Raw genomic sequence first — 14,019 nt, 5'->3', positions numbered from 1 at the left:
ACACGGTCACCTTGGTTCCGTGAGGTTCTGCAGTGTCACAATGGACCCATGGTTCCACCAGGCCTTGCTGTGTCACAATGGCCCCTTGGTTCCAAGAGATTTCTCAGGTCACAATGGTCTCCTTGGATCCGCAGTATCACAACAGGCCATTGGTTCAATGTGGCCCCAATGTGCCAAAATGGATTTTGGTTCCATGGGGTTCTGCTGTGTCACCATGGACCCTTTGTTCCATGAGTTTGCACAGTGTCACAGCTGACTCCTTGCTTCTATGAGGCCCCGCTGTCAGCAAATCTCTTAAATATCAGAATAAGGCTCCTTAACACTCATTTGCTATTTCAGAGGGTATCATTTATTCAGGCCTGAGGTCTAGGAGGCATAACCCTCAATCTCACATGGACATGTAATTCTACCAGTTGGCCCTGCCAGAGCCAACTTGGGCAGCACTTTGGCCATGGCTGCTGGGCCTGGGCCTGAGGCAGGAGCAGGAGACAAGTGACCCTTGCAGGGCTGGGGCCTCATGGCCTCCTTGTCCCTGCTCAGCAGCCTGGCAGGGGCCGCCCCATGCTCCTGCCCTTGGCATTGCACAGCCCCACATGCCAGTGCCCATCCCGGCAAGAGCCCTGAGCAAGGAGGGAGGGATGGGATCTGCCTGGCCAGGGCCTGGGGCTCAGGCCTTGGCCCTTTGCATTCCTCAAACACATCCAGCTTTGCTCAGCACCAGAGACACCTTTGCCTTGTTTGTCCCCTGCTGTCATCACCTCCTCCAGCGTTCTGCTCTAACTGGAACCTGGGGACACTTGCTCAGTCGTTTCCTCAGTGGGAGCCATTAAAACTTCAAGAAATTTTGGAGTTTAAATTTAACTTTGAGTTCTTGAGAAGTTTTTTGAAGACACTCTCAGGGACTGAGTCTGACGTAAACAACAGCAAAGCCCCGAGAGTGTCATTAAAATTATCAAAGTCCTGTTATGGAGAAAGATTTCAAACACCTTGTAAAAAATACACATTCCTATTTTAAAGGAAGTATTTTATTTTATTTCTCTTTGGAGCAGATCTGGTTGCAGAATTCTGTGATTGATATTGACCCAGGGTCTCCCCTCAGCAGCTCTGGCCTGCTCACAGAAGCTGTGCCTGGAGCTCTGACCCAGTTTGGACAACCTTGCTCCTCATTGCCCAGCCCCATCCTGTCTGTCCTCACTGCCCTGGGCCCTGCTGTGCTTGGAGAGCTGGCTGCATCCAGCCTAAGAGGGGTTTTCACATTTTTTGGGGTTTTTAAAAGTAATCTGAAACTGCTGAGTTTCGCCAGTGCAAACAGACACACTGCTCAGGTGTGTGCCAGCCCCAGGTGCCACCGAAGGCACTGCAGAGCTGCCCTGGGCCAGCTGTGAGGGTGGATCATCAGCCCAAGCTGCACTGGGCCCCTGCAAGGGGCTGTGGCCATGGGCACTGCACTGACCCCACTGCTGGGTTTGGCTGCCACGGCCACCATGAGAAATGAAACTGACCTTGGAAACACTGGGGAGGACTGGGACATACTGGGGAACGCTGGGAACACTGTGGGAGACACTAGGACATACTGGGAGTGACACTGGGGAGGACTGGGGCAAACTGGGGACTCAAGGAATGCTGAGGGGGAATCTGGGTGGATTGGGATGGACACTGAGGGTACACTGGGACATACTGGAAGGTACCAGGATATACTGGGAGTGATACTTAGCGATACTGGGGACACTGGGGACATTGCGGGGAAGGCTGGGGACACTGGTGCATCCTGTGCATGACATTGGGGGGAATCTGAAAGGGACAGGGAAGAAACTCAGGCATATTGGGAGGGACTGGGCTGTACCTGGAGGGATTGGAGGGATACTGGGTTTGTACTGGGTTCTACTTGGGTTGAAATGGGCTGTACTGGGATGGAGTGGAGGCTGGTGCATGGGTTGTTCCCTCCTCCTCCACAAACCATTTGCCGAGGCTCCCGCCCATCACTTCCAGCAGCCTATCAGCGCCAGAGATCTGGGCCTGGGGGCGGTACCTCGATGGACGCCATCTTTTATTTTTGACTACAACTCCCATCATGCACCGTGGCCGGGTATAGCACCGTTGCAGCCGGGACTACAAGCCCGTCAGGTCCCGCGCTCCACAGAACCGCGGGATCCGCCCCCATATGTTCCCTAAGTGTCCACCAGACCCTCCAGTATCCTTCAGTGCCCCCTCAGCGCCCATTCCGGACAAAAGCGTCCCCGGATCCCCTGAGTGCTCCCAACCCCACAGATGCCCGGTACAGCCACTTCTGGGAATTCATTTCCTCTCATCTCCCGCGGCCCCAGAGCCCCTCAGAACACAGTCCCGTGCCAAAAAATCCTGCCGTGTCCCGCGCTCTAAGAAGCCCGGTTGGAACACCCAGAGATCCTTGCAAGTGCTCCCAAACCATTTAAGTTCCCCCAAGGTCGTCAAGTCGCGGCTTGGACACAGAAGTGTGCCCCAAGAGCCTTCCTGGACCCCCAAACATCGTGTTTGAACCACTTCTGGGACTACAGCTCCCACCATGCTCCGCGCCTCACCGAGAGCCATTGCAGCTGCGCCTAGAACTCCCGTGATGCTCCGCGACCCCGTTTAACCCTTCGATACCCGTGCTTACAATTCCCATCACCCCCTGCTCCCCTGAGCGCCCCGTTGGAGTCCCCCAAGGGCCCGCCCGGATCCCGAAGGGCCCCAAATTCCCCTCCCTGACCTCCAAGGGCCCTCCTTGACCCCCAAGTGCTTCCCCGCACTCCGAACTGTCCCTCAGAATCCCTGAGTGCCCCTCCAAGTGCCCACCCGGCTCCCCCAAGTGTCCTCCAGACCCTCAAGTTCTCTCTGAATTCCCTCCCCATACCCAAAACTGCCCCATTTGGGCCCCAGAAATGTCTCCATGGACCCCAAAGTGCCGCCCCTTGACCCTATTAGAGAAAAAGTTTATAAAAATGGTGCCAAAAGGACTACAAATATTATTAGTTACCATAAAGAGGAAGAAATAAATAGCCAATAAAGCTTAATTAATTAATGAACGGTATTGTGTTTACTTTGAACTAATGAGAAATAATTTTTTTGGTTGCTAAAATTGTATTGATTTTTAAATATAAATATAAAAATTAGGTAGTAAAATATTGAATAATACTATCATAATTAGAATAATATAAATATAATTTTGTTACTTAATTAAATTTTATTTAGAAGAAAAATGCTTAAATTTTTTTCATGTTTTGTGATGTGAGATATGGTGAGGTTTGAGGTGAGAAACAGCTTGTCCAAACAGGCTCAGCCTGCAAGGGGCTCATTCTTCTCCCTGCCCAGACCTCCTAAGGAGACATTCAGCATCAAGATCACCTGAGGAATGCTTCTGTCCCCTCTTCTCTGAAATAAAAATAAAAAAATATTTCCTTGACTAAAACCAAAAATCCTTATGTGCACTTTGGAATCTCCCTCCTGAAGAGAACTCCAAACTGACTCCAATCCCTGCACAAGCCCTGGAGACTGGAAGACAATGGAAGGGAGACAAAGAGCTCCTGAGGGCTTTCTGTATTTTAATCAGCTCCACGCTGGATTTGGGGCTGGCTCCAGGAGCCTCAGGCACACAGAGAAGGATGGAGAAGCTGCTCAAGGAGTCAGCAGCAAAACTCCAAGTGCCTTGGAGCATGGCTGGGCCCCAGCGAGGGCAGGGAGTGCCCAAGGCTGCCCAGGGCCTGGTGAGAGCAGATCCTTGAGGCCAGGATTGCAGGGAGCCCAAGGCTCTGAGCAGGGAACTGCAGTGCTGGGCAAGGCCCGGCTTGGCTGGGTTTTCTCTCCTTTCAAGAGTCTCTGGGTAGGCACTGCTGGTTTCAGGTCCATGGTCCCTGTGCTGCTCTTGGCCTGTTCTGGTTAGGGTGACAAAGGCAAAAAGCTCTGACCACGGTCCTGATGTTGTATTATGTTTTCTCTGGTAAGAGGTGCTATTTTAATTCTTCATTTGCATGGTGGGTCATTGTTCTAGGGGTTTTTGTTAGGTCATTCTTTTCTTCCTGGTCTTATGGGATTTTCATATTTGGTTATTATGTGACACAGTCCTCTTCTTTATGGTGTCGGGTGGTTCAACATCTTAGATGAGAGTGGGAGTGATAGTATAAGGTTTTAAAATCATAAAATTCGGGGAAGTAGAAAGAAGTTAGACTTTGGAGGGCCCGAGAAAAATGTGAAAAATAGACTCTGAAAATGTTAGGCTTTGTGTTTGCCAGATCATGTGAAATTGCATTTACTTAAGCAATATATGATAAATGATATAATTGTTCAATGTGATGATTGTTTAGTAATTAAATATAATTATTGTATAATCATAAGAAAAATCATGAGAAACTATGTTAGATGTTTGAGGGGGGACGTCACGAGGAGCCATGCTTGGCTGAAATCTATGTATACAATAGAAGAATATAAGTTTAATAATTAACAAGAAAGTTATATAAGGATTGAATGTAAAAACATGTTCATCCTGAATGCATGTCGGAGACAGATTTGGGTTTGTACCCCTGACACCCAGAGCTCTTCAATAAAAGCACCTGCATAGAATCATTCTCATGATTATGTGCTTCTGAACGCTGACAGGAGCAGTGGGGGTGACACCTGACACTGAGGGGATTTACATAATTATAAATCCTTTAACTAGCATTGGAACTTGACATAACTATTAAACATTCAACAAACAATCTATAACTAACATTGGAACTTTATATTAACTCCTTTAACAATGAACTTTATATCAACTCCTTTATAATCGATTCTCTACTATTTCCCCCTCTAATTGTTCAATTGGGCTCAAGCCTGCATCATTCAGCAATTACTTCTTCTTGAAGTACAATTTTTAATACTGGTTGTAAATTTGCTTGGCATCTTCACGTTCTTGATCATTCAATATCATGATTACTTTTACTTCTTTTTTATTAAGCTCTTTTGGTATCGTTAAACTTGCTTGTACAGCAGATGTTACAACTCAGATTATACAGGGGAGCATGCAAGGTAGGAGGATCCAACCAGCAATTTCACATAGATGAAAAAGGTTTTTTTTCCCACCAGTTTCCTTTTAATGACCAGAAATTGTCCCACTAGCTGGTATCGAATGTAGGGGTCCACTCTTGTGTTCCAACATAAGCTAACTTCCAGATTTCCTTTGAGATATTTCTAATTAATTCACTGCGGTAATCCATTTCTAATCAGCACTCGAGGAGTTAAATTTTCCACATGTGCTTCCTTCATGGGCTAGTAAATAATCTACTGCTAGTCTCATTTGATACACCACAGTTCTAGTCTGGGATAGTTGGTCATTTATGGGGTCTAAAGCTAGAGAGGCTCAGTTCGATACCATCTCGAGTACTGCTTGTAATCTCAGAATCTGATTTAACCCCTTATAAATTGGGGTCCGGTGTCCCCAGGACCCATCTTGAGCCTTGGTCACTGGTCCATAAGTGCAAATTATTTCCTGGGGGGTCCATAGTGTGTTTTTTCATGTCTGTGATCCTTCAATTTCAATTCTGTTTCTTTTTGGTCAGCTAGATTTGTTCAAATCATCACATACTGGGACCCCTAGGTTCGATCCATACTCTTTTGGGAGTAAGAAAAATGACGGTTTAATAATTCCAATAGTGCAAGTGCTGCTCCACTCCCTGGGTAATTCAGTGTAAGCCACATTCCCACATATCCAAACCAGGTTTTCTGGAGCTTTCCAGGAAGCATCAGTGATAGTCATTGGAAATTCCCAGTACCTGGGTACTTCTCTCACTCCCTAGACTGGGTTTATTCCTTTTCCAGTACACTCATGGAATTTAGATCCTTCCTGGTAGATACACCCCATTTCTTTCCTCCCAATGGACCAGTATTTATTGGGCTCCCTAGGGATCCGTCTAGCTACTGGATGTTTTACTTTTGAATACCTTACAGGACATTTCTCCTACTGGTGTTTTCTACATTTTCCCTTTCCTAGATATACAGTACTCTTCTCCAATTATTTTGGTCCAATAAAACCTTTGTCCCTTCTAAGTGGTTCTACTGGCCTGTATTCGTTGGCTCCCACACTTTCTCTGGCTAGGGCTACCATCATTTTAATTTTTATTTTTTGTCTTTTCTTGTTCTCTTTCTATATACACTCTTATGGCTTCTCACAGCAGTTCATTAATACTTTTTTCCTGCCAGTCCTCTATTCTTTCTAACTTTCATCTGATATCTTGCCAGGATGTAGTGACAAATTGTATCTTGAGAAGGACTTGGCCTGTCGGAACCCAGGACACACCTCTGGGTGCCCTGGAGGACATGTGTCCCTGGCAGGGGGCTGGGGATCCCTGGCAGCGGGCTGGGGAGTCCTGGCAGGAAGCCAAAGACGCCTGGGATTTTGATCTTAACCCATGGAGCAAATTACCACCTTTGTATGAAGAATTACAAGTCACAACATTTAAGTAGAATGATAATGAATCTGTCAGAGGGTATAAAATGGTATTTTGGGGATTTTTATATAGAGGTCTAGGAGGCAAGATGGAGGGACGTGGATGTTGTCCTGTTCTTCTTCCTTCTTCTTCTTAGTCTCCATGTTCTTGGTGATGGTGGCATTTTAGAATTGGTTTAGAGTAGAAGTAGACTGTCTAACATAGGTGATAGGTATTGGGAAATAATGATAAATAAAGTACACGTAGTTCATAGTATAAAATGTAGACACCAGCCCTGGGATGGGGAGTGTGCCTCTGTCTGACCTGCTAAAAACATCTCGGCAGGCCAGAGAAAAAATGTTATAGATAAGAAACAATAAACAACCTTGGAAACCAGAGCCGAAGAATTCAGACTCCTTCTTGGAAACATCAGGCTGAGAAAAAAGGATTCTTGGGGTCATCCCCGACTGCAGGGAACCCAAGATTGGCTTTCTGGGCTGTCTGGGTCAACATCAGAGTAAATCTGGAAGTTTTGCTTTAGCCTATTAAGCCATGGTGCTGGGGTCTCATCTTTTTCCTGGGTGCCATCAAACGCTAACCTGGTATTACTCCCTCTAGGGACTGATTCTTTTATCCCTCTGGTCATCAGGGACCTGTAATCTCTCATGTTCCTTCTCCCCTCTTCTTGATTAGAGTCCCAGCTAGGCTCACTAAAGGCATTTTTTTTGTCACCTGGGGGCCTGGGTTGGTTGTCTTGCTCCCAAATTTTCATTCCTGCAGTTCTTATTAATAGAGTCTTTTCTGGGGAAAATAGGATGTTAAAGGTAGAGTTCAATTCTCCCCATGTATAAATATTGGGGGCTAAAACTGGATTATTTGATTTGCTATTCCTACTGGCCAATCTCACTGGCCACCCTGCACATGGGAACTTCTCTGAGGGGGAACAATTTTTCCACCTACCCACTTTGGAGCGGGTGTTACAACATCAGCTGTGGAGGCTGACTGGTTAACTTCACTCTTGGACATGAGATTCTGAGATGTTGTTTGGCTTCTCATTTGTGCTGTGGGAGGCAGAGCAGGAACTTGCTGGTGAATTGGGGTGCATGAGATGGCAGAGGTAAGGGAACAGTAGTGAAGGGTAAAGAGAGTGAGCAGAGGGTGGAGGGGAAGGTGGTGGAGGTATAACTGGGTTAGGAGGTGGTAAAGGAATGACACTGGGAGAGGAGAAGGAACTGCATCCACAGCAAGAGGAATTGGAGGAAGGATTTGAGGTACTGCAAGGGTAGGGTGAAGTAAGTGGTCAAGGAGGTCCCAGTTTTTGTCAGCCTTCTCAGCCTCTTCTTCTTCTTTTACCTTACTAGATTGCTTTCCCACTTTTACTTTATAGACTCTTGTATTTTTCTCGTGTGAGGTGTACCTTAGGCAACAGGTGACGTTCTGTACGTGATGGGCCTTTTGCAGGAACTTGGGGAAAAAAAAGAAGGTGCATCACCTTTGGACAGAGAGGCAGGTAACTCAGGAAATGTGTAAGGATGTTGTTAGGTCATGCAGAAAGAAAGTTAGAGAGGTGAAAGCTTAAGGCTTAACCAGGCCATTTCTGTGAAGGATAATAAAAATGTTTCTATAAATACATTAATAGCAAAAGGAGGTACAAGGCCAATATCCATTCATTATTGGGGGACATATGGTTTCCAAATATGAGGGAAAGGCTGAGGCACCTAACCGCTTCCTTGTCTTAATTTTGAAAAATCAGACAGGTTGTCCTCAGAACAAGAGTTCTCCTGAGCATGTGGATGGGCACAGGGAGCAGAACAGCCCCTGTAATCCAGAAGGAAGCAGCTGGGGTCCAGCTGAGCCACTCAGATGCTCACAGGCGTCTCTGGGAGGAGATGGGATCCATCCCAGGGGGATGAGGGAGCTGTGGATGAGCTCCCCAAGCTGCTCTCCATCATTTACCATCAGTCCTGGCTCAGCAGGGAGGTCCCAGAGGACTGGAGGTGCCAGTGTGAGCCCATCCCCAAGAAGGGCTGGAAGGAGGATCTGGGGAACTCCAGGACTGTCTGCCTGGCCTGGGTGCCCAGCAAGGTTATGGAACAGATCACCCTGAGTGCCATCCCAGGGCACCCACAGGATGGCCGAGGGGTCAGAGCCAGCCAGTGTGGATTTCAATATCTGCACTGATGATCTGCATGAGGGGACTGAGTCCAGAATCAGCAAATTTGCAGATGACACCAAACTGGGTGTGAGTGTGGATCTGCTGGAGGGTAGGGGGGCTCTGCACAGGGCCCTGGGCAGGCTGGATCCAGGGCCCAAATCCAACAACGTGAGGTTCAACAAGACCAAGTGCCGGGTCCTGCACTTTGGCCACAACAACCCCTGCAGTGCTACAGGCTGGGGACAGAGTGGCTGGACAGCAGCCAGGCAGAAAGGGACCTGCAGGGACTGATGGACAGCAGGCTGGACATGAGGCAGCAGTGTGCCCAGGTGGGCAAGAAGGCCAATGGCTGCTGGCCTGGATCAGGAATGGTGTGGCCAGCAGGAGCAGGGCAGGGATTGTTCCCCTGTGCTCAGGACTGGTTGGGCAGCCCCTTAAATGCTGTGTCCAGTTCTGGGCCCCCCAATTTTGGAAGGACATGGAAGGGCTGGAGCATGTCCAGAGAAGGGCAACAAGGCTGGGTAGGGGTCTGGAGAACAAGTCCTGTATTGTGTGGTTGAGGGAGCTTGGGTTTTTTATTGGTGAAAAGAGGAGGCTCAGGGACACAAGCTGGTGTCAGGGCACAGGTTGGATTTGATGTTCTCCAAGGTCTATTCCATTCTTGCTGATTCTGTGATTTTCTGAAACCACCCTTGGAGCAGTTGCACAATGAGTCCTGGGCCTCCTCTTCAGAAGCTCCAGCAGCCCAGGTCCCTCAGCTTCTCTTGCCAGCCCCAAAGCCCATCCTGTCTGTCCTGCAGAGCCTCTGCAGCTCCTCCTCACTGCCCAGAACAGGGAGCCCCAGAGCCAGACACAGCAGCCCAGATGTGCCTCCCTGGCCTGGGGTGCCTCTGGCAAGGGAGCAGCACCAGACACTGCAGGAGCCTGCAGACAATTCCTGCAGCACTTGTAGGATGATCCTGCTGCCCAAGGGACGTTCTCATGGGGCCAGGTCAGGAACTGCAGTGGAGAGTGGGGCCAGAGAGGAAAGGGCAAACAGGGCTGGGCTGTTTGCAGGGGACGGGACAGAGATGGGCAAGAGGAACAAATTTGTACAAGCAAAGAGTACAGAAAGCAAAGGTGAAGTAAGGGAAATGCTCAGGGCATTTTGGGGGTGGCTGCCAGGTAGCCTTGGCTCTGAGCAACAGCGTCTGCAGTGGGACAGGAAATTCCCAGCTGATGGGAACAAACTTTCTGGCTGACTGCAGAGGCCAGGACAAAGCTGAGTGGTTTCCCTGGTGTCCCCCAGCCCTTGCTGGTCCCAGGGGCTGATGGCATTTGTGCTCCCTCAGCTTCATTTCCCCACAGCAACAGCATGGGGGTGCTCCCCCTGCTGTGTGCAATGCAAACAGGGGCTGCTGAGCCAGTGCTGCCGTGTCTGTGCCTGCAAGGATGGGGCACCTGTGTGAGCTGGGGGAGAGGCCAGGGCTGCAGAGGGGGGATGTTGTTGGCAGATCCATGAGGACGCTCTGGGACACTGCCCTGGGCTGTGCAGCTCACTGGGGATGGATCAGCCCCTGCTCTGCTGCTCCTTCCCATCTCCCCCAGGGCCCTTGCAGAGCCCCAGCCATGCTGTTTGCCCCTAGCCTGCCCATGGCCAGCCTGGGGATTCTCACGGAGCTTTTCTGTGCTGAGCATTGGCCTGGGTGTGTTCTTGAGAGAGCCTGGGCAAGGAGCCTGGAGCCCCCAGGCCCTGGGCTGAGGCGTCAGCGCTGCCCCAGCAGTGCCCATGGCCTGTCCCTGCTGCAGCCCCGGCACTGCCACCCCCAGGGATGTGCCCGGCCCCGAGAGCACTCAGGCCCTACAGCAACACCAGGGCCACCAGGGCAGCGGGGCAGGGCCACGGCAGCAGCACTGGCAACACCGAGTGCTGCTGCTGCTGCTGGGCACAGCTGCTGGGCCAGCACTGATCTGCCACCAGCTCTGCACACAGACATTGCTGTTGCAGCTCCAGAGAAGGCAACAAAAGGGCATCTCTGCAGAAAACTCTTCTGGGACATCCTTTAGCTGCTTTAAAGCACTGAGGGTGCAGCCCCACATTGACACAGTCTGTGCTACAGTGAGTGTGGAGAGAAACAAAATGACAAATTGCATTTTCAGTGCCATTTCTCTGTGGAAAATACAGAAGGGCTTTACAGCTAGCTTACAAAAAAGCTGCGGTAATGGATGAAATAACAACTGATGATTTTAGAGTGTATCCATAGCAAGGAAGAAGACAAAGCATCAGCATGTGAACAGATTTGAAAAGATACATGTAAATTTTTGTAAGCTAGACTAGGTGCATGCGTAAATGTGTATACGTACCTTATTAAATTTCTGTAAAACTTTTGCTAATTATATTGATACAAAGATCTTTGCTCTAATGAATATAATAAGTTATTGTGATGTACTTAATGACTTTAAGATGATGCTTTCTTAAAAGTATATAAACTAGAGAACACATGTTGGTCACATCCAATCTAAGAGTATCAGACAAGATTGAAAATGTAAAACAAAGAAAAGGAACCTCCAAAATGAAACCAAGAGAACGTATCAAAAACGAGTTTTATTACAAGTGATTTGTAGAAATTGGACAGCAGTTTAATGTTCCTGGAAGCATCCAGTCATCAGTCTCCACACTGCAGCCTTGAGCTCCTGGTTCCTCAGGCTGTAGATGAGGGGGTTCAGGGCTGGAGGTACCATCGAGTACAGAACTGACAGGGCCAGATCCAGGGATGGGGAGGACATGGAGGGGGGCTTCAGATGAGCGAACGCTGCAGTGCTGAGAAACAGGGAGACCACAGCCAGGTGAGGGAGGCAGGTAGAAAAAGCTTTGTACCGTCCCTGCTCAGAGGGGATCCTCAGCACGGCCTTGAAGATCTGAATATAGGAGAAAACAATGAACACAAAACAACCAAAATTTAAACACACACTTAGAGCAATTGGGACAAATTCCCTGAAGTAATGTTTGGAGCAAGAGAGCTTGAGGATCTGTGGGATTTCACAGAAGAATTGGCCCAGGGCATTGCCATGGCACAGGGGCAGGGAAAATGTATTGGCTGTGAGAAGCAGAGCAGTGAGAAAGCCACTGGCCCAGGCAGCTGCTGCCATGTGGGCACAAGCTCTGCTGCCCAAGAGGGTCCTGTAGTGCAGGGGTTTGCAGATGGACACGTAGCGGTCGTAGCACATGACAGTCAAGAGATAAAACTCTGTTGCTGCCCAGAAAACAAAAAAAAATACTTGAGCAGCACATCCTGAGTAGGAGATGTTCCTGGTGTCCCAGAGGGAATTGTGCATGGCTTTGGGGACAGTGGTGCAGATGGAGCCCAGGTCAGTGAGGGCCAGGTTGAGCAGGAAGAAGAACATGGGTGTGTGCAGGTGGTGGCTGCAGGCTACGGCGCTGATGATGAGGCCGTTGCCCAGGAGGGCAGCCAGGGAGATGCCCAGCAAGAGGCAGAAGTGCAGGAGCTGCAGCTGCCGCGTGTCTGCCAATGCCAGCAGGAGGAAGTGGCTGATGGAGCTGCTGTTGGACATTTGTGCTGTCTTGGCATGGGGATCTGTAAAAATAGTAATCATGGAATCACTGGGTTTGGAGAGGACTTTAAATATCCCAGCACAGCCTGGGGGCACCCTCCGCCCACTGCCTGCCCAGGGCTCTGCTGCCTGGAGCTGTCCCTGCCATCAGCTGCTTCTCTGTGCCCAGGGCTGGGCCCTGCCAGTGCTGCCAGAGCCCAGCCCAGCCCTGGGGGCTCAGCTCTTCCCTGCAGAGCCCTCCCAGCTCAGGCACTGTCCAGGGGCAGCTCTGGCTCTCCAGACTCTGATGCCAACGTCAGAGCAACCCTGAGGATGCTGGAAAAGCAACACTGATGCTGTCTCTAAATGGTGCTTGGCTGATTTCTGCACTGCCTGGTTTATTCATATCTGGGAGATTTTGTTTGTTTTTTTTTAGTATCATTCTGATATTAAAAATATCTATGTGCTATTTCACATACAGGCAACCTAGAGCAGTAGATTAATAAAACAGGGTTTCCCTTTTTATGCAACCCCTTCCTCACTGTGCTCCCTGTATAATCTACTTGGACATGTTGTGGAGTTAAGTGCCATGCTGGGACCAGTGCTGAACAATGCAGCATCACCACCACACAAGGATAACACATCCAAGCCTTACCAGCTGTTTGTCCCACCAAGATCTTGTCCTCCAGTGCTGGGAGCAGCTGCCAGGGCTGGCTGAGAGCTGTCCCTGGCAGGCAGCAGAGTCCCTCATACAGCACAGCGCCCTGGGCTGCAGGACCCTGCTCTGCAGGACAGCCCTGGGCACCCCTGGCTGCTCTGCACAAGAGACAATCAGAGAATGTACTCAGAGAATCTGTATGCATTGTGATGTTCCAGCTTTAGGATATCATTCCAGGAGCTGCAGCTGCATTGTCCTGCAGCCAGATGTTCCTGTGCCAAGGGCTGGCAGTGATTCTGCCCCAAGCACTTCTCAGCACCTTCCCAGCCCTGACTGATTGAAGCTCTCTGTGCCTCTGTGCTGTGCCCAGGGTGGCTGCAGGCAGTGTCCCAGCCCTGCTGGGCTGGCAGAAGAGCTGCTCATCAAGAGAAATGTGCTTTTGAAACTCCTCTTGGTTACCAGGAGCTGCCTCTGTGCCAGGAGCCCAGCCCAGCTCAGCAGCACAGACACAGCACCAGGACTTTAATGAGCCTCTGGGGCTTTGTGCTCAGGCCCTGAACATCAGTCCCTGAGAAGGAACTGAAGAAACCTCTCCAGAACTCCAAGTCAGAATCCAACTCCAAAGTTTCTTGGACTTTTAATGGGTCCCACTGAGGGACACAACTGAGAAAGTGTCCCCAGGTAGAGCAGAGAACTGGAGGCAGTGATGACAGGAGAGGACAAAGAGAAGACAGGTCTTGGTGCCCTGGGGCACAGCAGCAGGGTCTGTGCCACCAAGGGCTGTGAGGAGACACCTTGTCCTGAGGCCCTGGGGCCTCCTGGCACAGCCAGGCTGGGCACTGTCAGCCCCTTGTGCTGCCCTCAGCATCCCCCCCTAGCCGACATCCCTGTGGCCTCAAGGATCTGCTGGAAGGAGTCCCTGGGGAGCCTTGCTCAGGAATGGCCCTGGGGGGGTCTTTAATGCTCCCTGAAGGGACTGCAGGTTTTTGAAAGGACTTTGAGTTTGGCTTTTGCCTTGGAGTCTCTGAGAGGTTTGTGCAATCATGGCCTCCAATTATCTGCTGTATTTAGTCCCTGGAGAGGCTTTGTCAGTAACAACACTCAGTGGAGGTCATTAATACTTCATGGTACTTCAGTTATTTTAAGGTACTTGGTGTTTCACTTTTGATACAGACTCTGTGAGAGTTTTGTGCAATCATGCCCCCAGTTATCTATTTTAACGAGTCCCTTGAGAGCTTTGTACTGAAACTTAGCAG

At 49.7% G+C, this 14,019-nt stretch overlaps 1 protein-coding gene across 1 annotated transcript; it reads right to left on the bottom strand.

The window, feature by feature from the left end:
- Window positions 1-11,193: 11,193 nt before the first annotated feature.
- Window positions 11,194-12,126, bottom strand: LOC134433870 (olfactory receptor 14J1-like). Its single transcript, XM_063182570.1, has one exon. It carries the CDS (start codon window positions 12,124-12,126, stop codon window positions 11,194-11,196), a length of 933 nt encoding a protein of 310 aa, XP_063038640.1.
- Between the last annotated feature and the right edge of the window lie 1,893 nt (window positions 12,127-14,019).

Source organism: Melospiza melodia, unplaced genomic scaffold (genome assembly GCF_035770615.1).
Source record: "Melospiza melodia melodia isolate bMelMel2 unplaced genomic scaffold, bMelMel2.pri scaffold_28, whole genome shotgun sequence".
NCBI classification, from domain to species: Eukaryota; Metazoa; Chordata; class Aves; order Passeriformes; family Passerellidae; genus Melospiza; species Melospiza melodia.
This window is presented reverse-complemented; position numbering and strand designations above follow the sequence as displayed.